The sequence below is a fragment of the Aspergillus alliaceus genome, assembly GCF_009176365.1.
Source record: "Aspergillus alliaceus strain CBS 536.65 unplaced genomic scaffold BDW43scaffold_47, whole genome shotgun sequence".
Taxonomy (NCBI): domain Eukaryota; kingdom Fungi; phylum Ascomycota; class Eurotiomycetes; order Eurotiales; family Aspergillaceae; genus Aspergillus; species Aspergillus alliaceus.
This window is the reverse complement of record NW_022474730.1, coordinates 1-23,279: the sequence shown is the minus strand read 5'-3', so window position 1 is coordinate 23,279 and position 23,279 is coordinate 1. Positions and strand designations below refer to the sequence as shown.

The window sequence follows — 23,279 nt, the reverse complement described above, 5'->3', positions numbered from 1 at the left end:
AGTCTGAAAATTATGACACATTCTAGGGATCCAGCTCGGACTTCCTGATCTAGTCACCTAGGGTCCACAGGATCTATTGAGTCCTGCAACTTTATTTGTACAGTGCTATCGGTCTAAATATAGCACTGGGAGTAGGGGTTGACTTTCCCGGCGGACCAGCCGACAGGCAAAGTGTGCACGATACGAAGAACGATATAAACCATGCAGGATATACGTAATACGACTGGTGGTCAATGAATCTCGTTCACTCAAACAATTATCCTGAAAGAATAGTAGAAAGGGCATCGAGGACGTAGAAGGGTTGCTACGTTGCCAAATCCTCGACTCGAATTAGTCCGCATCCCATACCAGCACTCGCCCATCCGGCACATGCCTGATTTGGATTCCAGGAAAGCGAGGTAACGTGCGTTGGCTCATCATAGATCGTGATCATCATAACTCCGTTGACCATTTTGCGATCCCCCATCATATTCCGGAGTAGGCTGATGCTCTCAGCGCGGTAGCCATCGTGGAACCGACTGATCCCAGAACTGCCCATGTCGTCTCCACGCGCCCACTCGTGGGTAAACCAGGTCTGCTGCCATTGCTTTTCTTTAGCGTGCATCAATCGCCTGATAGGATTCGTCGCAACGACCGCACCGCTGGTGCATCCATACATAACGCTGGGATGCCAGGCGCTACAGGGGGCTAGCGAAGAAACTGTGCTGGGGAATCTAGCTATCGCAGTCGTGGTGTAGAATCGCCGCAAGGCCAGAAGTCGGGCAAAGTCGTTTTCATCGCTGGAGACAAACGAGTGTAACAAAGGAGAGTACGATAAGTGGGGAGATCCCACTCGCATGCGGTTGGATTCCACCAGATCCTTTTGAGGATCTAGGACTGACCATAGCCGCGTCTCCCCATCCATAGATGTAGTCGTTATCAAATGAGCATTTGTCGGATAAGCCGAAGCTAAATTCAGGACATATGTTGAATGGATTGGTTGGTAGAAGTAAGGGAGCGGTTGGAATGAAGAAGTTTGCGAAGGTACAATGCTCCAAATACCAACGAAGCCGTTCGCACAACCAACAGCTATATCGCTCGGAGATAGCCATGTTAAACATGTACACAGAGTCGACGGCGGCCTAGCCTCAAAAACCGGCGACTGCACTGTGTCTAACGAATAACGTCAGTAAAAGGTAGTTTTGGGCAATAACTTGGACAGGGCCTCACAGTATTCGACCTTGTTCGGGGCGCGGCTGAGTTTGATATCAAGAACTCTCACATAGCCATCACCCCATACACCCGCCAGAAGCCCGACGGATCTCAGAGGGTCTTCATCGTCTTCTTCCCGGGATTCTCGGCGCATTGGACACCAGGCCATCCGTCTTAGATCGCCCCATTTAGTACATAGAGCCATACGTAATCGTGGTTTCGAATTCATGTCAATGTGCTTTGTCAAAGATTCCTCTCTTTCGGCCTTGAACGTCCAGAGCTGCAGAGCACATGGATATGGTGGGGAAGGCCTAAACGCCGGGGCACCCTGTTCCTTAAACAAATCTGGACACTGTTCTTTCTCTTCTTTTGATAATGGTGTAGTCACGGCCAAGTACTGGGTGAGGCCGGACTGATTTGGAGCCCATGCCATACACTGAACTTTCTGTCCTAGATTGAGAATCCATCCTTCACGGTTCTTTCGCTTTCGGCTGGCAGAGTCTTCCTGCATGGAAGCTTTACCTTTGGGCTTGCCAGCATTGCCAGGTTTTACCTTCTCTCGAACTTTAGCCTCCCCAAACGCTTCTCCAAAATCGAAAGACTCATGATGTCCCAACGTGAACATCTTCTGATCGTCAACCGGCCCAATAAGCACCGTGTGCTTCTTTTCCTTGGCTCGTGGAATGAACACCCCGTAAGCCTCCTTTTCGGTAATCTCCTCCAGATGCTGGCGTTTCCTTAACCTCCCTCCCACGTCATCATCATAGTACCAATCCCACCCGCGGGTCCTTTCTGTCTTCATATCCTCCGGCGCAACGCCAAAAGTCGGCCCATAGCCACAATCTGGCACATACGGCGCCTCATTCAAAGAATCTCGAGTTGGAAACCCCGAGTCTACCCCCCCAGACCACCGCTCTCGCGCATAAATAATGGACAATAAATCCTTCTCATCCGTACCAAACATGGTCCGCAAATGGACCATCTTCCCCATGCGATCTAGCGAGCTATGCGCTCCACGCGAGTGCATCTCGTCTCTCGATGACGACGACGACGTAGCAGCGCCCTCCGCATGTGGTCTTTGCCGTGCTTTTGGTCGAGACACAGCGGCTTTCCGCGCACTGCGGCCGGCGCCCTCGCCGTCGGAGCCGTACTCATCATTTTCATCGTCATCGTCATTTTCAGGAGCTACGTCCTCTTCAGAGACTTCGTCGTCGTCGTCTTCTTCTTCCTCTTGCTCGTCGCCATGGGCAAATTCTTCGTCGGAAGAATCATCATTGCCGGCTTGTTCTTTTCTTTCCTTGACTCTGGGGTTGGCGTCGGACTCGTCGCTTACCCCTGCTATCTCGAAGGGGTCGCTGGTATACTTTATCTTGTCTATCTTGCCGCCTGTTGAGCGGGTGGATCTGCGGGCTCGTGGCATTGTGCTCAAGTTTAGTCCAAGCCACCCCGGGTCCCTAGCTTGACGACAGGATAAAAATAAATAATCGATATCAAATAGCCTAGACGTCAAATATTTGGAGTAAGTGTTCCGGCCGGTTGAGATTGTAGCAGTTACAACTAGACTTGGAGTATTACTACTAGCACGGTAGGATGCATGTTCTTAAGCTTCTTGCGGATATCATTCGGTCCGTCCGAAAGGAGTAGGAAGCATCCCGTCCATACTCCGTTGAAGTTTGCGGGAGTCTTGGGTGGTGGAAGTGTACTGTACTGTATTATAATTTTACACCCGATACGTTGGTCACGCTGCTGGAACAGAGGGAAAATTACCGTACCAGTTCCGGATTAAGTCGTTCGGATGTTTTCCGTTTCGGGCGAATGGTTGTATACTTCTTGTGTGGGCTGTTGTATTTTAAATTGAAGCACAGCGAAAGAAAAGGGAGAGATATAAGTCTCTTCTTGCCCATTGAGCAGAAATACCCCCTCCAGCATCCATCGGTATCCATCGGTATCTCCCTGGACACACCCCACCTCTTCAGTGGGCCACTATCAGTTTAGTTCTGTGCCCGTCAAACGTCATTTCATGGGACAATAATCTCACAACACTTCCTCTCTCTCCCTCTCGCAACCTCTAATAATCCAGATCTACTGAACTCGCAAGACAAACCACCCTCACGCACTCTCAAACTAGAACCTCCCACCGCAAATAGAAAGAAAAACACCCTACCCCCACCAAAAACCATGTCTAGATCGCACTGCGGCATCCTCCACGAATATGTATAACCCCTCTCCCCTCAAACCAAAGGAAAAAAAAACAACCAAAGAAACAAACTGATCAAGCCAGGCCCCCAAACTAACCGCCTTCGAATTCACTCCCTTAACCCCAACCTCCGCCCAAAAACAACACGCCCTCCTCTTCGTCGGCGGCCTAACCGACGGCCTCCTAACAGTCCCCTACGTCTCCTCCCTCGCGACCGCCCTTGAAAATACAGAATGGACCATCTTCAACGTCCTCCTCTCCTCCTCATATCTCGGCTGGGGCGTTGAAAGCCTCGACAGAGACATCACCGAGATAGCCCAATGCGTGAACTTCGTCCGCGCCCGTAAGCCCACCGGCAAGATCGTCCTCATGGGTCACTCCACCGGTAGCCAGGATGTGCTACATTATCTGCACTCGCCTAATCCGCTGCCGGGGCTGCTGGAAAGACCCGTTCTGGACGGCGCGATCATGCAGGCGCCCGTGTCAGATCGGGAGCATTTGCTGCATATGGTTCGGGCGAGTCAGGAGGTGAGGGGCGCGTATGAGCAGCTGGTGAATATTGCGAGGGTGCAGGCGCCGGGGGCGCTTTTGCCGTTGGATTTGACGGCGGCTGTGGGGTGGCCGGCCAATACCGGGGTGAGCTGTCGGCGGTTTTTGAGTCTGGCGAGCCCGGAGAGTCCTGGGTGTCCGGCGGAGGATGATTTGTTTAGTTCGGATTTAGGGGTGGAGAGGTTGAAGGGCACATTTGGGGTTGTTGGGGAGAGGGGGTTGGTGAGGGGGAGGTTGGCGGCGCTGTACTCGGGGAATGATGAGTATGCGATGGCGGAGGTGGATAAGGAGGAGCTTTTGCGGAGGTGGAAGGAGGCGACAAACGCGGGTGGGGTCGAGAAATGGAGTGAGTATAGCGGTGTCATTCCTGGGGCAAGTCATAACGTGAAGGATGAGGGTCAGGATTGGTTGGTGGAGCGTGTTCTTCAGTATGTGAATAGTGTGTAGGGGTCCGGCATAGCGTCAGGATGTCACGTACGGCCAGGGACATAGACATGATGGTAGACTTGAGCATTTTGACCAGTTAATGTACATGAAATGGAAATTGGAGAACGGCCAACGGATCAACAGAAAAGCTTTGCCATAAGAGATAAGAAAAACGGAGGGTATAGTATTATATTGAAGACCACTGGTCGGGCCTTGAACAAGGCTCTCAAACAACAGAGGCCAAGGAAACCAATCAGACCTTCAACCACAAGGTAAACACGCCCTTCAGGTATTCCACAATCTCAGAACCGCCCAGCTTACTCTCTCCGAACAACCGATCAACGAAGGTGATCGGGCACTCTGCGACCTTGAAGCCCATTGCCTTGGCCCTCACCATCATCTCCATCTGGAAACTGTACCCCTTACTCTGGGTGCTGTGGATGACCTTCTCCAGAACACTCTTCTTGTACAACCGGAAACTGCCTGTCAAATCGCTCACGCCGGGCATGAGCATAACGTCGGCGATGAGGTTGGCAGTCCGCGACGTGAATTTGCGGAACAGATCCCAGCCATAAACACCGCCCTTGATGTTTTCGCGACTGGCATACCGAGTGCCCGTGACAATGTCGGCGTCCGTTTCCTTCTGGATGCGGATCATTTCCGGGATGAACTTGGGGTGATGGCTGAAGTCGGCGTCCATGATGATAATGTAGTTACCTGTGGCGTATTGGAGACCGTGAACGTAGGCGGTTCCGAGTCCAAGCTTGCCCTCGCGCGGCTTCAGGTTGATATGTTCGGGGCCCCAGAGCTTCTGGAGCTGTTTGGCGACTTCGAGGGTGCCGTCCGGGGAGCCATCGTCGACGATGACAACTTCCCAGTCCAGGTTGCTATCAGTTGACGTCCGGTTAGTCACAATAAAGACACGGACGATGTAATATTAGGAAGAAAATTCTCTGGGACAGAAAGGGGTTCTAGAGCTCACTTTTCGCGGAAGGTCCGCTCCAACAACCAGCAGATAATAGGGAGGTTCTTCCGTTCATTGTAAGTTGGGAGGATAACCGAGTACTTATTCTTTACGGCACCCATCCTGATTGCTGTAGAGGAGATAGTCGAGAGAAGAAGAAATGAAGGGAGACGGTGTTGTCACAGACGCCGTCTGCAATTGACGATTTCAAGGTCAAAAGAGAAAGTAAGCTGTGTCGGTGTAGTGAGTGATGTTCCTGAGCGATGGGTTTGCTTGGCGGCGACCGCGGGAGATCCGCTTTCAGGAACCCGTGGCCTTTCTCCCCAGGCTCGTGGCATTTCCATCCGGTCCCTGTGGCAATACCTAGATCATACCCCTTCTCTCAGACAGTGTCCAACTTTAAGAAATACTTTGAGTATGGTGACGCAAATTATCATGACACATTAGAAGTGAGTTCCTTTTGGGTCAGTAACATTCATCATTGGCCTATAGATCCTAAGAAACAATAAATATCCGTTCTCCAGTGTATAACGTAACCAACCCATTAATACATGAAATACCGTGAACGCCTATATACCATACCCTCCACGATAAAACTCTACCCAATATTGTTCACCAGATAAGTTGACTTCTCTGGAACTGATTCTTCTAGATCAACTTCTAATCAACCAGATAGTGACTTTCCCAATTCCACCCGATCAGAAGAAAGATCGCCACGGACCATACCACTCGTCCGACTATAGAAGGGCTTTTTTTAAAACCCTTTCTGGACCTTCCCTTCGTTACTGACGTGGTTGTAGGGTCGATCATACCGTTCGTCCATTTCTTTGTTGTGTTGCTTCACATCATCGGGAACATTTGATCGTACATTGCCTTCGGAGTCAACATTGGGCGATTGGCGTCCGTCAGTAATTGTCGGGTTTGCGTTGTTGGATGTTTTCCGTGTAGGTGTATCCTCTGGGTCTTCCTTGTCTCTGTCTTGCTGGGATGTCGAAGGGCGAGAGTGAGAGCTGGAAGCCGTGGAACCCTTGCTGACATCTGGGGCAGCTGGTCCTGAATAGCCGACATCAGTTCCTACACCCGTTGCGTAGCTACTCCATCACTTACCGGGGTGTTCAATGTCCCTAGTTGGAGTATTCCGAGGATTGTTCGGCTGTTGTGCTTGAGTCTCCCCTTCCGCGCCATAGGAGCTATGGGCATAAGGCCGCCAGGACAGGGCAGAGACCTGGCCAGACCGGTAGAGTGAAGGACACCGAGGACGGGCGACCCTCAGCATAGAGCCACTGCGCAAGATCGGATTCATTGTATGCGATACTATGTTCTTTTGCTGGTTGTGAAATTTTATAGTATAGTTTAGAAGGAAGTGAACTGGAATACTTTTGTGGTAGTTGGTGGCACTTCTTTTTCATCTGTTGATCGTCGGGAATAGCACCAGTGACGTCTGCACCCGGTCATCGTTGGCAGTGACGGAATTGATTGGTGATCCAACCTGATCTTCCCCATTTCTTAGAATTTGGGAGTACACCAATGAGACAGGAATCGGAAACATGAGGCTCGGGTCTCTTTCATTTGATAGTCAAGAAAATTATATTTGCCTATTCTGTCATGAAGCCGGAACAGATTCGGTGTGAGAGCCGTCATGTCATACTGCAAAAAAAAAAATAAAAACATAGAATCTTATCCACCGGCACGGACAGTTAACTTGACACGGCAGTAAATATAGTTAAATATTTCCCAAAAAGCAACCCAAAGATTTGTTGGCCCCCTGAAAAAAAAAAAGAAAAAGAAAAAAGAAAGAAGAACGATGGACTGTGCTTGGCCAAAAAAGCACCTTGCTGCACCAGTAGCCTCTCAAAACGCCGGGAAATTGCGCCGAAACGAAAAACGGGATATGCTGGACAGGATACTGGAGACAAAGAGGTCGAAGAACATCACGGAGAACGAAAAATGACACAAGACAGATGGCAAGGGAAACCAAACGCGAATGATGCATACCATGAACTCTGTAAACAATTGAGAAAATTCCAGCACAGCCATGATCCTCCGGTTAATCGCAGAAGAGAACCAACTATTCGTATGCACATGAAAGATAATGGACCGTTTCCACCGTTGGTAACGCCGACGCCTTTGCTCCAGGAGGTCGCATAAACCGATCCTCCTCTGCTTTTATGCTAAATAGCGCTCGGTGATCCGAAGCTAATCAGTCAATGAGACACAGTAGCAAACATGCTCATACTGTGCTTTGGCCGTGTAGGTCTGGGTCGCACTAGCAGAGTATTTGAGCGTTGTCGTTGGTGTCGGTTCCAGCTCCTTGATTTGGATCGTCTGTTTGGAAACGGGGTTGATCGAGCCATTCTCCATCACCTGCATCTGCTGGCAATATGGTGACTGGGCTTCGGGATAATCTCGCTTCTCGTCCATTTTGATCCGGAGAGGGTAATTGAAAACCGAGGAGCTTGACGTCCCGTGCGAGTTCGAAGAATCCGTGGCACGTGAGTCCAATTGAGTAGATGTAGAGCCGTATCGATTTTCCATCGTGGACTGGTTGAGATACAAGAAAAATTCCATCACCGTGCTGTTCCACCAGCAAAACCATGGTTTGTCGCCTACTCGTACCGCCTGTAAGCGATGGAATGCGCTTGCCACAACATCTTCGCTGACCGCGCGTTTTGATACCGCACTAGAGGAGAAGGTATCCTGCGGTAAAATAACCAATTTATCAAACAAGGAAAAGAAAGTCAGGGCGGGGCCGAGGCTGAAATCATTAGAATCCATCATTAAGCTGAGAGGCTGCGTAGGATTGGAGAAGAATGGCGCCTGGGCGCCGTAAGTGAAAGAAGACGAAACGGGCTCATTGGCAAAGGTGATATTTCGCGACGATTCCGTCCCCGTGATAGATACCGGGATTTTGCCCTGCTTCATACAGCTCCACGACGGGTTGTAGTCTTGATCGACGATACAAAACTTCGATGAATTTTTTGGGCCTGCCGGAATCCAATAATTGCCAGTGGGAGCAGCCGGCAGGTTGGTAGGAATTGTGGATATCGGGGTGGCGTCCATTCGAGGGGATTGGGTGATGGTAACAATTTCCGGACCCGCTGGCTTCTCATTCTCCTCGCGCGCTGCCTTTTTGGCGCCCAAAACACCGCCGATAACACCTCCAATACATGCTCCAACGAGCATCACGACACCAACTAAAACAATTGTCCAGACTGGTAACCCACAGCATGCCTTCTTCTTACCCTTGGTCTTCAACTTCTCCTCAAATGCCATGACACCAGTAACCGGTGCCACTTCCCGCTCTTCCTCATCCCGTCTGTTCGCCTGATTCTCCGCGACCAAAGTATTTGAGGATACTTCCGAGACTGGAACGGGCGTTTGTTCATGACGCTCGTTGGGATCACTATCATGCAACGGGACGCTAGCGTCAGGGGTAGCATCAAAGGTTCCCTCCACCTTGGGAACAACCGGATCGGGGTAACGCGAGTAAGGTGGAAGCTGTTCCGTATGCCCATCGGGCCCAATTAGGTCTCCCACGTCGTCATCGGCCCGATTAGGAGGTCGTTGATATGCCTGGGTGTGCCCCGGGAAGCCCACCGGGGGCATCACCGCATTGTCCATCTCTTCTTCGGGAACCACATTCTGTGGATACATGGCATAGGGATGCTGCGGGGCATTAGCATCGCCTAAAGGCCGCTCTATCGGCCGTACCGTGGACGTCGTTGCGATACTGGGTGAACGGCTAACTCCGACCTGCGGATACATTGCGTACGGGTGGCTCGGGCCCGTGGCCCCCGTGTAAGGACTGAGGGCCCGGGGAGGCATAGAAAACCGTGATGAAGTGCTCTGGCTGCGCGTCGCTATGGAAGGGGCGGAATTCGTGGACGTTGTTGAGTTGCGGTTGTTATAATCTACCCCCTTTGGGGGCAGACTTGATCGATTAGGCGATTCATCGAAGGAGACCCGGGCGTCATCGCCAAATGGGTTTTCCGTTGCCCCGAGTTCATTGGGCGCAGTTGTGTACGGCTTTTGCTGAGGCAAGGACGAGCGAAGGGTGTGAGAAGATGCAATGGAAGAAACGGATGGGCTCCGGGGAGTTAGGGTCGCTTGTTCAGAATCGATCTGTTCTAGCGAGTATTCATCTGAGAAAACATTAGGGTTCGAGGGATGACCGGACGTAGAACGCTGATGCATGGAGTCGGAGTCGTGAGCTGGGGTATACTGTTGGGATGGAGATTGAGAGGATCGCGAGAGAGAGCGAGAATGGTCGGATGAGAAACGCCCTGGCATGGCGTTGCACAGCCCTGTCGGGCCTTGTGGTTTAATCAATCAATCCGTCAGAAGGAGAGAATCAGTCACCTGAGGCGACTGAATGCTGGTCGACGGACTGAATGGGGTTGGAAAGAGGGGGAGAAGCGGTGAAAAAGGAAGGGGGCGGCGCCAGGCGACCGAAAGAGCGATGAAATAGAGTGGTAATCTCGAAATTAAGGGTAAATACGTGAGACTGGGGGAAAGCACAAAAGAGCGGAGGGAGGTGAAGGGAGAGGGTGGACGAGAGAAAGGAGGGAGATTAGGTGATGATCACGTCGAGATGGTTTTTGTGGTTGGTGGTTTGATTGATTAATTGAGCAACTGGAACGAAGGATTGGGGAAAAGAGGAGGAAGAGTGAGACAGCAGATGGGCGGAGGGAGAGTTGGACGCCTGGGAGCCTGAAGGAACTTCCGAGTGGGAAATTCGAACTAAAGGCAACTTAGTGACTTTTCCCTTGATTGACTACTTTTCCCGATCGTGCCCATGGTTGCGTCCACTGTTTCGTCCTAGCTTCGGCCTTTCTCCTTGATCTCTTTTCCTGTTTCCCCAAATTTATAGTCTCCCATATTTTCTTTTCTTTCTGTGCAATTTCATCATTCTCTATTTTCTATATCGTTTTTTTCTCTATTTTCTTCTTTTCTCTAAATTAAAAGTTCATGATGTTCCTAATTAAGGTATCGGGTGGTGCTCAGCCTCGCCATGATGACACAAAGATCCGTACCCCATCTATTTACTCTACATCAACTGGACGAGAAATTAGAAATAAGAATATAAATAAATCTAATGAAAATAAAAATTTTTTATTTAATCATCTCTCTCGCTTTCAATGAAACAATCTGGTGCTGGGTTATCCTAGACTGCATTGATTGGCGCCGACCATGCGAATCGTTCTGGGCTGAAACAACAGCACAGCCTCTCACTGGCCCTCGGACAACTGTGCCACTTCCGTTTCTCCAAAATTGTTGAAGTTTCAACCCCGTGACTGTTTTCTATTTGGATATGGGCATTTTACAAGAAATCTAGTATGATGACATCTCCCTCAATTCTTTTCCCTTTAAACATGAAGTCTCCTTCGGACAACTCCCATTCAATAAAGAAAAAGGAATTCAATAAAGAAAAAAGAGGGCTGCTGTCCAAGTGACCAGTGAGAGGAATTCAACCCCTCCCCGCTTTAACAATAAAAAGAAGGGATCGGTGAAATGGTTGGTGGACGTTCTTCTCGAAAAGCCCTGTAGTGCCTGGACCGGAAAACCCTATCTGGCCGAATGCGGAAGAACCCAACGACGATCGGCCTTATGAGGATTCCCACCCGCGTCATAACGTTGCTCTGTTCCCACTTTATCCTCTTCCGTCAAGGAGCATTGAAAAGACAGGATATAGGCTATTTGCTTTTCTCGAAAAGAAGAAAAACGAGAGAGGGAGCGAGAGGAAGAGAGACTTTCGGTCGAGATATTCCGAAGGGGCATAAATCTTTACATATCTACACAGTGAGATATATTGGGCTCGGACATCTGTTATTCGGTACCAAACATAACTTCAGTTTGGTTCTCCAGACACATATTGAGGAACAGTTTCAATCAATCAGAATGGACAACGAATTAAAATGGTTTGCAATGTTAAGCATATCCTGTAAATGAATCCATCCGTCCGCGTGGGTTGTCAAGTCCACTTAAGGTATGGGTCTGTCTAGCCACTTCCTAGTAGCGACTGTTGAAGACTCAGATCCTGACCCATGCAACATTGTAATCTGCCATATTCAGGCGAACTACATGTGGAAAGAAAAGCGTTTGTGTTAACTATCTCGAAGTTGAATTCTCACCAAGGACATCAATTGGTATCTCGAACAAGCATCCTCGTTTTGAGATCCCACTGATAGCGACATCGGCTGACCCACACAGCTGTTGCCTTACCAAACAGCGAACTTCTAGAACGAAGTGGATGTTGAACACCACCGGTTGTGCCAACTCTGGTGCACAATGATCTTGCGATATCTGGATGCCAAGTGGGTCAGAAACGTGCTGCCCGTCGATGACCTGGAGTTCATGATCTGGTCCAGGTGTTGATTGGCACGACACTCTTGTGGTTCTCAAGAATTAAAGTCTCAAACACAGTCTCACCCGCAATCATGGCTGTCTTCTCAAAGCCAGAATGTCAGATAACTTCACCCGACCTTTTTCTCCCCAGCCTGCTGGTCCACTCTGGACAGGAGGTCTGACGTGCGTATACCAGGCCCATGCTCGTCTATCCAACTCTTCTTTGGTGAGAGTGGGAGCCCAAGACCGACACACTAAGTCAATAGACTTCAGTAGATTTCCCAAACATGTCTCTTTCTCGGTCTCTACCAGAGAGGCGCGCTTCCGTTTCGAACTGTCTGGTGATGGGTGACTTTCCATTGGTGCTTCCACAAATGACTTGAGTAAATACGAACGCGCAGCACCTGGCGTGTGGATAGGAAGAGGTTCGTTTGCTTTGGAGACCCTGCTTGTTGCACCACGATGTGTGCTTCGCAGTGCCTCGAGATCGATGCCCCATAATGGTGGCGTGCCGTTCGGAGTATCAGAAGAGTCTTGGCCCAAATTATCATTGGATGTGCCGTGAATTTCTTCGTTCTGCTGTGGGATATCTGTAGCTGCCGGTTTACCTTCTCTAGGGTTATAGTCCCATCTTTTCAAAACCTTTACTTCTCTTCCTAAGACTTTGATTACGGGCTGTCCGTCCCCCCAGCCTTCTTGGTCCGCAGGTTTCTCACTTTCGATACCCAGGCTGACAGCTTTTGAGTGACTATTAGCACTAACAACTGCCTGGGCGAGGCTCAATCGGCTAGAGACCGGTTGTTCAGGCATAGTGTGTTTCAAAACACAGACTGCAAAAGCAAGCACAAGCGGTGCTCTGTTCGTGAGTATGACGACCTTGGATAATTCATCTTCAGTCGCCGATGTGGCCGGAAGAGAGAGCGTACATTCTATCTCAAAAGGAGTGGAGCTATCCCTCTGAGTTGAACTCTTTGGCTTTTTCTGAGGAGGCCCAGTGTTTTCAACTGGAGCGTCGCGCTTTTTAGACACTCTTTTCGCTGCATTCAACACCTGCCTCGCCACCTTAGCATTCTTAAAAATCTCCTCGAGAGTCTCGATATCCGATTTGGAGATTTGTTCGGGGCTAAGAGAATATTAGGCGCGCTGCCCGTTAAAATGAATCGTGGGGTCATCCATACGATGTGTGACCAGCTTTTTGAAGCTCAATGACTTTGCCCATAGCATCTGCCAGTGGCATCTTGGCGTCTTGTGATAGGAATCGTAGTAAAGCCTGCACCTGGGCCGCCATGACTGACGTGGATAGCTTTCAGCTGTATCTTAATATTCAAACAAATAAACCAGTCATTTAATGTAATACGTAAAAAGAGGGATATGGAAGACATACGTTGACAAGCCATAGAGGCTTCGTCCCGTCCGTTGTACTTCAACCTGTCGTGGTTCGTAAGTGCTTGCTGCCTCAGGCTGCGACGAACTTGCCGTCTCCGCCCCGACAGCTTCCCAAAGGCTCCAATCTTGAACACCCTCAACCCCAAGAGATCCGCTGCGTCGCAGCTGACTCACGATGTCAGACGATCCGAAACCGAAGGGATTCCCCGACGTCTCAGCGAAACTCTCTGCCCTCCCTAAGAAATCGCTCTTCGAGCGCCAGAAAGCCGAAGCCGAAGCCAAGCGTGCCCGAGAACGAGCTGAAACCGCTGCTGTTTACGAAGACTTCGTTAAGTCATTCGAAGATGATTCCCCCGCGCCAGATCGCCCCTCCGCAGATGGAAGACTGAGCAGGTTCAACCCCAGAAGCTCTGGATTTGGAGGAGGCCCTGCAAAACGACATTTCACCAGTACCGGCCCGCGCTTGAGCGGGCCTGGGACTTTAGGACCACCGCCATCATCGCTCTCTCGGAAACGTACACACGAAGGGTTCCAACCATTGCATCGAAATCGCGATTCTGCGCATGGAGTGCTAGGTTTCGAGAATTCCGCTTCGCCCGCCGCGGCCTTTCACACTTCGGACGATGAGGAAGGAGCTGTTGATACGAAAGAGGCCGAACGAGCTGCAGCTAAACCCACGCTGTACTTGGCATCACTGCCTCCTGGGACGTCACCATCGGTGATCAAGTCGTTAATACCGTCGGTTCTCTCGGTTGATAATGTCAAGCTCCTGCGCCCCTCCGGTCAGCCATCGGACCGGAAATCGATGTCCGCCATTGTGACTCTTGCAAATGAATCAGCAGCGTCAGACATCGACAGTACAGTCAGCGCGCTTCAGAACAAATATTTGGGATGGGGTTACTATCTATCTATCTCGAGGCATCTATCCTCAGCTGCTATCAGCTCGACAATGCCAGTAACTGTCGGCCTATCATCAACGAGCTCTCTGCCTTTTGGTGCCAAATCTGTTGGCCCTGAAATGGGAGGAAGGCTGAGCCGTGCTCCGCCCCCCGGTTTGCATCGCGGTGGCTTCGCGCCTCCGGCCTCGTATGGGCCAGCTTTTGGCCGAAGTGGTCCCAGTACCCAAGTCGAGGTGAAAGCGCCATCAGACCTGAAACAATTGAAGCTCATACACAAAACATTGGAGAGTTTGTTGTACCATGGCCCGGAATTTGAAGCTCTTCTCATGAGCCGGCCTGAAGTCCAAAGAGAAGAGAAATGGGCCTGGATATGGGATGCAAGAAGCGCCGGAGGGGTATATTACCGATGGAAATTATGGGACGTTGTCACCAAAGGTTGCCCCAGGGGAAATAGACGAGGGAAAATGCGGGATCCGCTACTTATTTTTGAAGGTGGCCCCAGCTGGGTTCCTCCAGAGGGAAATACTAAGTTTGAATACATCACTCAGATTGATGAATTCGTTTCTGACGAAGATTACGACTCTTCTGATGAAGACCTCTCTGATATGGAAGACGATAGGCGGCAACATGGCGGAGCGCCTCCAGCTGATGGACTAGGTGCAAGTAACGATGGATTGGGCTACATGAATCCTCTTCAGAAGGCCAAATTAACCCATCTTCTCGCTCGTCTCCCAACGACTCACGCGAAGCTACGGAAAGGCGATGTCGCGCGTGTTACTGCTTTCGCTATTGAACATGCCGGTGCAGGAGCAGAAGAAGTTGTTGAGATGATCGTGTCAAACATAAAAGAACCGTTTGCTTATACCGGAGCCAACCCTGATCGGGAATGGGAAAAGGGTGAGGCTCGACGAAATCAGGCAGCAGATGTTTCGAATGACACTGAAGAGGCGCGCTCTCAGTCTAAGGGCAATTTAGATCTATCTTCTGCGAAACTGGTGGGTCTGTATCTCATTTCCGACATCCTCTCCTCTTCTGCCACCAGTGGCGTACGGCATGCTTGGCGGTATCGGCAATTGTTCGAGTCATCGTTGAAAGCACATCAAGTTTTTGAACATCTTGGAAGGCTGGAGAAAGACTACAGTTGGGGTCGACTAAAGGCCGAGAAATGGAAACGAAGTGTCGGGTCTCTGTTGCATTTGTGGGAAGGGTGGTGTGTCTTCCCGCAATCGAGCCAGGAACACTTTTATGAGGTCTTCGACAAACCACCACTTACGGAAGAAGAACTTCGGGAAGAAAGGGAGAAGGCGGAAGCCGAACGAGCCTCCAATGCATTTCTCAAGAGCAAAAGTCGCTGGAAGTCGCTGGAAGAAGACACAACGCCACAGAAGTTTGATCCCGGTCGACCTCCCGAAGCTGGGCCTAGTCGTATGGACATTGACCAAGGAGACAACGGTGAATTCAATGGGGAGCCAATGAGTGATATTGATGGAGAACCGATGGAGGACAGTGATTTGGAAGATCCGGATGGTGAACCTATGGAGGAAGAGGAGACCTTGATGGAAGAGAGTCGTCGGAAAGAGCAGCCGGAGAAGCAGCCGGAGCCACCAGCTCAACCCGAGCCTCAGCGGCTAGTTCGCAAACCTCGACCCAAGGCGGAAGATATGTTCGCGGATTCGGATTCGGAGTGAGGTGTCTTGTCATGAACCTATATGATCTTTTCACTATGTACTGTACGTAGTAAGATAGTAATAACTACTGGGAGGGGTTGATACAATTTCTAGTACCGTTGGTTAGGATTCTGGGAGAGTTAATCGTCTTTTCTTCGAAAGCTATACTAAACAATTAAATTACTCAGACGACCTCCCAATAACTAGTACAGGAACAAAATCCCCACTAGATCTCCATGCCTTAGGCACCCACGCTGATTGGGCCCCAACCCGTATTCTTTGAGCGGCAGCCCCACAATGCCTGAAATACTTTCGATGTTGATATCAACCCGGTTTTCCTCCCCTCCCTCTAATATCCCCAAATCCAGCTCTATACCCTCCCTCTTATACCCAGTCCTATCGCATTACGACCCTCAATCCGTCAAGATGGCCGGTAAGTCCTCTTTGCGCCACACACGTCCACCTCGCGACGCCTTGATCAATATTACTCTTTCGTGATTGTTTTCTTGTTGCCCCTCATTTCTCGATTCATGGACTCCCCCAAGATGAAGAGCGCAGACCTTTAGCGCACATTGAAAGACAGCCAATGCTAACGCATGATACTTCAACCCTATTAGACTTCCAGAGCATCGCTCGTGAGTGACCTCCGCATTCTACCCCTATCGTCGCTCAGACGCAAGTGTTCCCCATGACAACAACAACAGCAATAACAACAACTACTACTACTACTACCATGATCACCATCTATCAACATGAATAATTGAAGAGATAGAAAAAGACAAGAAGAAAAGAAAGTTGTTTGACCTAAACTAACGAACCTGCAACGAATAGAACAGTTCGTCCAGTTTTACTACCAGACCTTCGATTCCAACCGCGCCAGCCTGGCCGGTCTTTACGTACGTCTTTCGCTAAGATCACAAAAAACCACAACAAGAAAAAAAACTAACTCTACGATCAAACTGACAGCGCGACCAATCGATGCTCACTTTCGAGACCAACTCTGTCCAGGGTGTTGCTAATATCACTGAGAAGTTAACCGTGAGTCATGGCCTAAACGAGGGGTGGGGTTCCGATGACAATGCTAATGGGAGTCGCCTTGTTGTAGTCTCTTCCCTTCCAAAAGGTTGCCCACCAGGTCGGCACTCTTGATGCCCAGCCTTCCAATCAGGATGGCGGTATCCTTGTCATGGTGACCGGTGCTCTCCTTGTATGTGTTATACCTTGTCTGGCACGTTAAGAGATGGATTGTGTGCTGATCGGATTTTTCTAGGTCGATGAGGAGCAGAAGCCCATGAACTACACCCAGACTTTCCAGCTCTTGCCTGACGGTGCTGGCAGCTACTTCGTCTTCAACGACATCTTCCGTCTGGTTTATGGTTAAGTGCGGGATTGTGGAGACCGATGGTGTAGGCTAGGGGTGATCCGGTTATGAAAATTATGATTATGGAGGAAGCACGGCGCTGCTGTTGCTTGTTTGAAAGGCAGAATGTCTTGTTTTGAATTCCCTAGTTGTGTGGTAGTAGTGTGGATATTGATCGTTACTTCCCTGTTATACACTGGCTAGACTTGAGACCATATCGCTTCGTCTATCGGCGCTTTTGTCCGATCTTGTTGTGTTCTGTTTTCCTGCAGAGATGAAATGGACGTATGGGTTCGATTTCTAGTAACGGAAACGTCTACAGTGTACCTAATGCTCCAACCCGCATATATACTTACATTCCTTGTGTGACAAAACTATAGCCCAAACATATGCATCAAAATCCAAGATCCAAAGCGTGAACAGTAAATAGATGAGTTATCCTTATCCGAATGTCCTTGATACCACGGCTAATTATTGATGTTGAAGAAGGGGCGTCTCTTCTGAGGGATGCGATTCTTGCTCATCGTGCTCATTATTCTCTCTAGATACGTCCTTTCCATGACCGTGTCCCTTGTTCGGTCCCAGGTATTCGAAGAAGATGCTTAATGCTAGTAGCGAACCCTGCAGAGTCGCGGTGACAAGCAATACGCCCCAAGTACTCCATCCCTTTGTTCCCAGTCTGGCCGCGAGACTGGCCGCCCAAACCAGACTGCCTGGTGTTTGGATACACATCATAGGGATGCTCAGACTGCCGACGCAGCGCAGTCTGAGGGTGGTGTAGATCTGAGGAAAGTATTGAATTGAGGAGAGAAGAGCGGCCAAGATACCACAGAAGTTGGACCAGGACTGGAGAGAGGAGGGTTGTTTTAGCCCCACAGTGACGGTGGCTATCAGCATGACGGCGATATGGACTAGACAGACGCCGCCTACAACCAAGGCGGTGCGGTATGTTGGGCCTTGAGTCCTTGTCTTGGACGCTGACGTTGATGAATTTACATCTCGTGGGAAATAAATGATAAATAGGAGCAAGCTGTTCAGAGATTAAGAAGGTTTGTCAGTCATGCGGGCATACTATCGCTGGTTGGACGGGTGGGCGACGCGTACATGGTAAAGAAACATAGGCATTGAGTCCCAATCTGAAGGATGCCTAGTAGTCCGGCGAAACAAGCCAGACCGTTGATATCCTTGCAACAGGATACATCTTGTAGACTTTGTTGTTGAGATACCACGTTTGCTAAGGCAGACGAACCCGAGGTTGTTCCCAAAAGGACAAAATACGGTGAGATGCCGTAGGACGTCTTTAAGGAGATGATCCGATAATGCTGGGGGAGGTATGATAGTAGGATCCCAAATACAATTAAGCTGCTCCGTTTAGCATGAAGTGTAGGGACATATTAGAAGGGGATTTAGATGAGGGAGCTGTACATTGATAGAATGAAGTTCTTATAGTCTGGGGAGACCAGGTGCTGGCACTGCGCGTTGGAGAGATCCATTCTGAGGATTCGTGAAGTACACTATGAAGACAGGTCGAGTGTAATGATTTTCTATCTGATATATAATGAGGAGCAACTGATCGATTGGCGATCATCGATTTAATATTGGGCCGTTGACCACTGAGACATGAAGGGGGGGGCCAAGCTCTGCGATAGAAGATTGCTAATGGTGAGTTCCTCGGCAATTTGCCAGTGAGCTGCAAACGGTTGCGGTTAGAGAAAAGCCATCTCACGTAAATTGTGTTTGATGCTGCGCCCTTATTCTGGACTATTTGAGGATGGATGCGTTGAGAAAGATGACTTGTCACCTACGGAGTAATAAATGGTCATGTTTCGATGTCTCCGCATGGCCCGAAGAGGTAACACCCCGGGCTAGACCCGAAATAGCTAGACTGGAATTCTTATCGATTGGGATCTCCTTAGGTAAGCTGCACTTTCAAGTTGCTTATATTACTCACTACTTCCTGCTAGTAGTAGTCAGTAGACAACTTCTGAACGACTACTGAAAATCTAAACTTCAAATACATACACTGAACGCGAACAATGATCAGCCAGTTGGTACCATGCTAGATCCACAACGAATCCGAGTTGTCGTAAAAGAAAAAGCAGTACGACCAAGGTTCCTTCAATCGATGACGCCAATTCACCACCACTACGTCACTCGGCAATCATATCTTGCACCATCCCAATTGATTTCCTTAATAAATATCGACCATCCTCACTAATTTATTACCATTATTTCCCAACTATCCTTGCTGTTGAGAACTTATGTAAGTCTATCTCATCTTAATCTTAAAAGGCCATCTTGATTTATCCATCCTAATCTTTATAGTGACTACGCAGCACCAGAGTCACTCAAGCTCAATCTGAAAACCTATCTCACATACCCGTAACCAGTTGTGATGAAGCTACATTTCGCTTCGGGTCTACTGCTTACCCTTGCGGCCACAGAGGCGGTTGGGGCGCACTCTTGGTTCAGCAAAGCTGGTATGCAATCACCACTATGTTTGCCAATGAGTACTATACTGACGGAAGGGATATTTTTAGTGTACAACAAATGGCATGAGACAGAACTAGAGCGATGGCTCTCCGACCATGGTACAATCCCCTTGACGATGGTGTCTTATCCGTAGCAAGAGGCTAACGCGAGGCAGATATTCCGTATCCTTCTCCTGCCGATCGTAAAGATCTGGAAAACGCAGTAAAGGTCAACTGGGACACCAAAGTCCAAAAGCCCCTGGGAGAAGCAGCGGCGCAGACTAATGACCAATGGCATTATGCTAAGGACTGGATCTTTGACAGGTGGGCACAGACCAGGAATTCCTTGCTAGTTGACGTTACTAACCACCACGAAACAGCTGGTCTGACTCTCACCTCAAAGCCTTTCTTGATCGGCACGGCGTCCCTACCCCTCAGCCACGCAAACGCGATGTTCTTCTGAAGACTGTCCGTGAGAACTATGAATCAATCGCCAAGAGACTTGGCGAGGCTGCTTCTTATCCCGGGAACTGGGTTTACGAGCAGTGGTCCGAATCCGACCTCAAGGAATGGCTGGACGAACGTGGTTGGCCGGTGCCTCAGCCTTCAACTCGCGACAAGCTCATCGCGTCAGTGCGCCGCAACGCCAGGCTGGCCAGTCTGCAAGCACGGAATATCGCTTCCTCTGCTTCGAAGTCCGCAGAGGCCGCCCAAGCTACTCTGAGTGAAGCGTTGTTCAACGCGTGGTCTGACTCCGACTTGAAGAAGTTCCTTGATAAAAACAATGTGAAGGTACCGCAAGGCTCTAAGCGCAACGAGCTGGTTGCTCTGGCAAGAAAGCACCGTGCCTCCCTGGTTAGCCATGCGTCTACTGCCTCTGAGAGTGCCACCTCGACAGCCTCAGAAATCTATGGCGCCGCTACCACCAAGGCTGGTAACGAATTCGCCCGAGCAAGTGATGACGCTCAACTCAAGGCGGAGGAGGCCTTTGACGCGGCCGTTGCGACTTGGTCCAGCTCTCGTCTCAAGGCATTTTTGGATGCACGAGGCATTCCTGTTCCCCAGAGCAACCAGCGTGATCAGCTTCTCGCCAAGGTTAGGTTGAATAAGCATAAGGCGGCCACTGGATGGAGCGCTTGGACTTTCGACACCTGGGATACTGAGCACTTGAAGTAAGTCACGACTCCGATTTAAAGTCTTCTGCAAACCCTTTTCTAATTCCATCGAAGGAAATACCTGTCTTCTATGAACGCCAAGGCAGCCCACCGTGCGGATCTAACCCGGGATGAGCTTGTGAAGCAGGCACAAGATACATACGCTAAAGCTTCCAAGGCTGGAGGATCGAATCTGGCATCTGCTACGTCGTATATGGCGCAGGCTACCGACGCTGCCAAGTCCTCGACCTTTGACACTTGGTCTCATTCCGAGCTGAAGGCATACCTTGACTCGTATGGCATTCCTGTCTACCAGGGCTCCAGCCTGAACGAATTACGCGCAGCAGTGCGTCGCAACGCCGAGTACTTCCGGTACGGCACCACTACTCCGCAAGGAACAATCTATGCCAGAATTCAGGAGGCGGTCAACTGGCTTCTGGATCAGTTGAAGATTGGAGCAGCCAGTGGCCGAGCTCAGGGTCAGCAAGCTGCTGAGAAGGCGCAAGAGAAGGCTTCGGAAGCCGCGGATGAAATCCGATCGGAGCTGTGAATCAGGGGGAGTTGGAAATGCTCGTAATTACAGCCACGATTTGATGACTTGTAACAGTAGTTTTTATTCTTCCTATTCTTCAATTTGTTTACCCATCATGGGATGGCAATTATAGTAGTAGTTGTGCTGCCTAATTTTGCAAAAGTTGAGGGTTGGCATCGTCGCTACCTATCCATTTAGGTGTTAGCTATTATGAGGGTAGCTAATTTAATATTCTCAAATAAAATAGCATATAAAAGCCCAGTGGATGTGGCTCCCACTTGAGCGCCAGCAGAATCATGTCTCATGCGGAATAACCAAGAAACTCACTCGCGTCGCTTTTTGTTTAAAAATAAAAATAAAAATAAACTTAAACATCAAATGCCGCGGTTTCCATCCTAATACCACTGATCTCAACCCCATAAGATCCGCAGTGACAGACAAGCCCATAACAGCACACAGGAAGGGAGCTGCTCAATCGATAGATATTTATTTACGCCTTCGGAGCCTCCGGATCCCCCTCAGCAACCAATTTACCCACCACGAGATACTTCTCCAAAAAGCGTTCCTCCCACGACTGAAGATTCTCCAATGCTTCCGCATCCAGATCCTTGAGGTCATCCAACGGTGCCTTCAAGTCCTTAGTGAGCATCTCCTCATCAAAGCTCTGGCAGGCCAATCCGCGCGAAGCGTCCCGGCCGGCGAAGTTTTCATAAGGGCCGCCCTGTACCAGGTCACGTTAGTTTTGGGTACACTTTCATTGTCCTCCACCCGCTTTGATAACGGATGGGACTCAAGGCAGCACATACCGGTCCATAGAAGTTCCTGCCGGGGGATACATCGAACACACGACCGCGGACGGCTAGATAGACGGGTTTACCATCAACACCGTTGAATTCGAGGAGGGTGGTGGGGGTGAATGTGCGGAAGACGATGGGCGCAGGACCTTTGGGGAGAGACACGGGGGATTTTGGTCGGAACTGCATGTATACTAGGACGGCGAAGAGGGAGAGGAGGATTAGGTTGATCGGGGATGCGATTGACATGCTGGAAAGAGGAAGTTAGTTCTGGCTTTTTTTCTAGTCATGACGTAGGTCGAGTCATGGTTGTTCCTTTGTGGTATACTGACACTTCGGCGGCCGGCGGGACTGCCCCGTCCTCTAAAGTGTTTGTTAGTAGGCCATGGTTTTCTTTCTTTCTTTTCTTTTTTTCCTTTTGGCGGATGATTGTTAAGGGCCTTACGTGGAGATGCCATTATTAATATTGACTTAGTTTAAAATCGGAAACGTAGATCGTTGGTTTTGAAGAGGGGGAGAGGTAAGTATAATAAACAGGTGAAGGAGTTACGGAGTAGTTGGAGATGATTCTGGATGACGGAAGATAAGACTCCGTGTCCAGCCCAATGTGGAGATATAAGCCGATGCTGACAACGGGATTCATCCCGCACGTGAGCCCACCGCCGCCGTTGGTCGCCTGAGGGTTCAGGCCGTCAACACTCATCCATGGTTTGGCTGTCAGTCTGAGGGATCCTTAATTCAACTCCGACATAGTAAACAAATATACATAGTACTTCCGGAGTACTACTTCGGTAGCAATACCACCTTAATCCGGTAGCACAGACCCTCCAGGGACTACCCCTCTTAATTTATTTCCCTGTTTATTTATAGCGATCAGGACCGAAGATAATCCACTTCACGGACTTTCAATGGTCTGAATGAAGATCATCATCACCGCAAAGGTACTAATGATAGTACCTGACGGGGAGACTAACCATGAACTGTTTAGTCTTGAAACGGAGACCCTTCACGTACATGTGCTTGATTTTCTTTTTCTCCCCCTCCATATCTGATACTTCTTTTTCCTTTTCCCCAGCAATTGTTGTTCCTTTCGTTGATTCATTAGTATTTGTTCATTCACTCGTGTTGACCACCCTGTACATTTTGATTTCCCCTGCCACATCCTTCATTTTTATTTTTTTTTTTCCTTCAATTCTTTACATTTTTTTTTTCTTCCATTGCCCCGTGTCGTGCCATTCTAGTCCCTGTCTAGTCCCTGTCAGCAAAAAGACTTCCGCTTCCTTTGTTGGCGCGTTGTTCCGAACAGAGATTGGTCCTTTTTTTTTTTTTTTTTTTTTTTTTTTT

General features: G+C 49.5%; 10 protein-coding genes across 10 annotated transcripts; 4 read left to right on the top strand and 6 right to left on the bottom strand.

The window, feature by feature from the left end:
* Positions 1–57: 57 nt before the first annotated feature.
* Positions 58–2,910, bottom strand: BDW43DRAFT_173263 (transcription factor TFIIIC subunit TFC6). The gene is made up of 2 exons (XM_032038763.1): positions 1,210–2,910; positions 58–1,152 (listed from the first exon to the last, which is right to left on the bottom strand). Exons 1-2 carry the CDS (start codon positions 2,609–2,611, stop codon positions 305–307), a joined length of 2,250 nt encoding a protein of 749 aa, XP_031896781.1. The 5' UTR covers positions 2,612–2,910; the 3' UTR covers positions 58–304.
* Positions 2,911–3,369: 459 nt separating this feature from the next.
* BDW43DRAFT_302729 (uncharacterized protein) lies at positions 3,370–5,261 on the top strand (the record flags this gene model as incomplete). The annotated part of the gene is made up of 3 exons (XM_032045290.1): positions 3,370–3,405; positions 3,473–4,365; positions 4,670–5,261. 3 exons carry the CDS (start codon positions 3,370–3,372, stop codon positions 5,259–5,261), a joined length of 1,521 nt encoding a protein of 506 aa, XP_031896780.1.
* Positions 5,262–5,976: 715 nt separating this feature from the next.
* Positions 5,977–6,840, bottom strand: BDW43DRAFT_173308 (uncharacterized protein). Its single transcript, XM_032038764.1, has 2 exons — positions 6,435–6,840; positions 5,977–6,380 (listed from the first exon to the last, which is right to left on the bottom strand). Exons 1-2 carry the CDS (start codon positions 6,628–6,630, stop codon positions 6,082–6,084), a joined length of 495 nt encoding a protein of 164 aa, XP_031896779.1. The 5' UTR covers positions 6,631–6,840; the 3' UTR covers positions 5,977–6,081.
* Positions 6,841–7,421: 581 nt separating this feature from the next.
* BDW43DRAFT_173311 (uncharacterized protein) lies at positions 7,422–10,131 on the bottom strand. The gene has a single exon (XM_032038765.1). It carries the CDS (start codon positions 9,615–9,617, stop codon positions 7,524–7,526), a length of 2,094 nt encoding a protein of 697 aa, XP_031896778.1. The 5' UTR covers positions 9,618–10,131; the 3' UTR covers positions 7,422–7,523.
* A 1,388-nt stretch (positions 10,132–11,519) lies between these two features.
* On the bottom strand, positions 11,520–13,130 carry BDW43DRAFT_173237 (uncharacterized protein). The gene is made up of 3 exons (XM_032038762.1): positions 13,057–13,130; positions 12,851–12,988; positions 11,520–12,795 (listed from the first exon to the last, which is right to left on the bottom strand). Exons 2-3 carry the CDS (start codon positions 12,958–12,960, stop codon positions 11,763–11,765), a joined length of 1,143 nt encoding a protein of 380 aa, XP_031896777.1. The 5' UTR covers positions 12,961–12,988; positions 13,057–13,130; the 3' UTR covers positions 11,520–11,762.
* Positions 13,131–15,753, top strand: BDW43DRAFT_173236 (SWAP/Surp domain-containing protein). The gene has a single exon (XM_032038761.1). It carries the CDS (start codon positions 13,234–13,236, stop codon positions 15,643–15,645), a length of 2,412 nt encoding a protein of 803 aa, XP_031896776.1. The 5' UTR covers positions 13,131–13,233; the 3' UTR covers positions 15,646–15,753.
* A 204-nt stretch (positions 15,754–15,957) lies between these two features.
* BDW43DRAFT_286915 (nuclear transport factor 2 family protein) lies at positions 15,958–17,338 on the top strand. Its single transcript, XM_032043088.1, has 6 exons — positions 15,958–16,057; positions 16,242–16,259; positions 16,456–16,520; positions 16,591–16,662; positions 16,730–16,831; positions 16,895–17,338. Exons 1-6 carry the CDS (start codon positions 16,051–16,053, stop codon positions 17,003–17,005), a joined length of 375 nt encoding a protein of 124 aa, XP_031896775.1. The 5' UTR covers positions 15,958–16,050; the 3' UTR covers positions 17,006–17,338.
* On the bottom strand, positions 17,339–18,783 carry BDW43DRAFT_286911 (PQ-loop repeat-containing protein). The gene is made up of 3 exons (XM_032043087.1): positions 18,410–18,783; positions 18,089–18,346; positions 17,339–18,014 (listed from the first exon to the last, which is right to left on the bottom strand). Exons 1-3 carry the CDS (start codon positions 18,475–18,477, stop codon positions 17,456–17,458), a joined length of 885 nt encoding a protein of 294 aa, XP_031896774.1. The 5' UTR covers positions 18,478–18,783; the 3' UTR covers positions 17,339–17,455.
* A 172-nt stretch (positions 18,784–18,955) lies between these two features.
* Positions 18,956–21,283, top strand: ish1 (double-strand break repair enhancer MSC1). The gene is made up of 6 exons (XM_032038760.1): positions 18,956–19,247; positions 19,321–19,464; positions 19,525–19,575; positions 19,632–19,779; positions 19,836–20,627; positions 20,685–21,283. Exons 2-6 carry the CDS (start codon positions 19,380–19,382, stop codon positions 21,157–21,159), a joined length of 1,551 nt encoding a protein of 516 aa, XP_031896773.1. The 5' UTR covers positions 18,956–19,247; positions 19,321–19,379; the 3' UTR covers positions 21,160–21,283.
* Positions 21,284–21,395: 112 nt separating this feature from the next.
* On the bottom strand, positions 21,396–22,650 carry BDW43DRAFT_173162 (cytochrome b5-like heme/steroid binding domain-containing protein). Its single transcript, XM_032038759.1, has 4 exons — positions 22,381–22,650; positions 22,268–22,298; positions 21,948–22,185; positions 21,396–21,862 (listed from the first exon to the last, which is right to left on the bottom strand). Exons 1-4 carry the CDS (start codon positions 22,391–22,393, stop codon positions 21,632–21,634), a joined length of 513 nt encoding a protein of 170 aa, XP_031896772.1. The 5' UTR covers positions 22,394–22,650; the 3' UTR covers positions 21,396–21,631.
* Positions 22,651–23,279: the final 629 nt, after the last annotated feature.